General features: G+C 43.7%; 1 protein-coding gene across 1 annotated transcript in view; it reads right to left on the bottom strand.

The window, feature by feature from the left end:
• The window catches only part of BZW2 (basic leucine zipper and W2 domains 2), a 56,158-nt gene that overhangs the window by 12,860 nt on the left and 41,757 nt on the right, over window positions 1–1,541 (bottom strand). Inside the window, exon 9 of the mRNA XM_008629953.2 lies at window positions 950–1,107. Coding sequence (XP_008628175.1) covers window positions 950–1,107 — 158 coding nt within the window. The remainder of the gene's footprint in view (window positions 1–949; window positions 1,108–1,541) is intronic.

Genomic DNA, 1,541 nt, shown 5'->3' with positions numbered 1-1,541 from the left:
GTGGATGCTAGCAAGGGCTAGCAGAGGAACTTTCCTGTGAAACTTTTCTTTCTCATAAGAAAGCAGGTAGAGAAATCCAGCTTCTCACAGCTTCTCTGTGAAAGCTTTCATTCTCATGAGAACTGTATGGGCAACAGTTTGTAAGAATGCAAACCATTTCTGCACCTGCAGGTTGTTGTGAGACAGTGGAATTGTTTTCAGTCTTGTGAGAATAATATTTGGAAATGGGTGTCTTACTGCTCAACCTATCACCCCGGCAGGTGGTGGGTCAATAGGCCAATCATGTAATTTCTCTGTTGTGAACCATGCTATAAAGGTTATGGGTGATTAAACGAGGTCCCTTTGGCCATACTTTGCAACCTGGACTTGTGTGGTGACTCGCCGCTCTCTGGGGAATAACAGTGACAGCTGAATATCCAGCTCCCACAGCCGACATCGGCAATAACCGATCCACAGATTCTGGCCTCACATCCTGCCTGGATCTAACCAGCTCTCTGCAAAGCCAGCGCAGGTGCCGCCCCACCATGCTCCCAAAATGCCTTTGCTTCTGGCAAAGACATTGCAAAGGCAGTTCCTGCAGGCTTACTAGTCAGATTTACTAGTCAGGTCTGAACAGGCTGAGTCCCAGCAGTTGCTTAGCCCTGTCCCCAGTGCAAGGAGCCTCTCAGGACCCGGCACCCTGGGAAAGCACAAGGGGGAGGTGCTCAGGCTGGGACCACCTTGGCTTGCCCTGGCTCTCTGCACTGTGGGGCTCAGGGCACTCAATGATCTGAACTATCTCAGTTTTGCATCCATTTGCCTGATGTCAGACTATACAAAACACTTAGTATGCTCAGCATCAGCCTTCAAAAATTTAAATATCCTGGATTTAAACAGGTAAAAACTTGACAGCCAAAGAATTTATTCTGTGAATTCACAGCTTCCTATTCCTTTTCACCCATGCACACACCTTTAGATGTTTGAGGGCCTGCTCTGCAACCAGCTCTTCCTTCTTGTTCCATTCCACAGCATTCATGACACAGGTCCACAGGAGACCAATCACTGCTGGCTCTGGCAGCTCATTTCTTTTCATTTCCTCTTTTACATAAAGCACTACCTGGAGAAGGAAAAAAGGGAGATGAGATTTCCAATGAACCAGAAACTATGCTGACTTTCCAAATACTTGTAGTCATTTACAACTAACACCACAGTGTAGAAGTATTAAGAAACAGAATTAGAACAAGAATAATAAAAAGGAAGTATTTGGCATGTTTTTATTTAGAGACATTACTATAACTTGACTACAGGTTTTGTCCCTCCCCTCCAACCTAACATTTTATGCAATTAAAGGAAATACATTCTCAAGCATAAATGAAGGAAACCCCCCCACACCCCACAGACATCTGCACTTGTAAATCCAGATGATATTTGGTTGCTTTAGTCTTAAACACAGAGCAAAAAACAGAAGAAATCTGTTGCTCTCTACCAAATCTTAATTTAAGCCTTTGATTGTGATTATATAAACAAAAAGTTGTAAAAAACCACTTCTACCTCTTTAATTG

The sequence above is a fragment of the Corvus brachyrhynchos genome, unplaced genomic scaffold, assembly GCF_000691975.1.
Source record: "Corvus brachyrhynchos isolate BGI_N302 unplaced genomic scaffold, ASM69197v1 scaffold142, whole genome shotgun sequence".
Classification (NCBI taxonomy): Eukaryota; Metazoa; Chordata; class Aves; order Passeriformes; family Corvidae; genus Corvus; species Corvus brachyrhynchos.
Note: the sequence above shows the minus strand (reverse complement) of the source record. Positions and strands in the feature narration are given on the sequence as shown.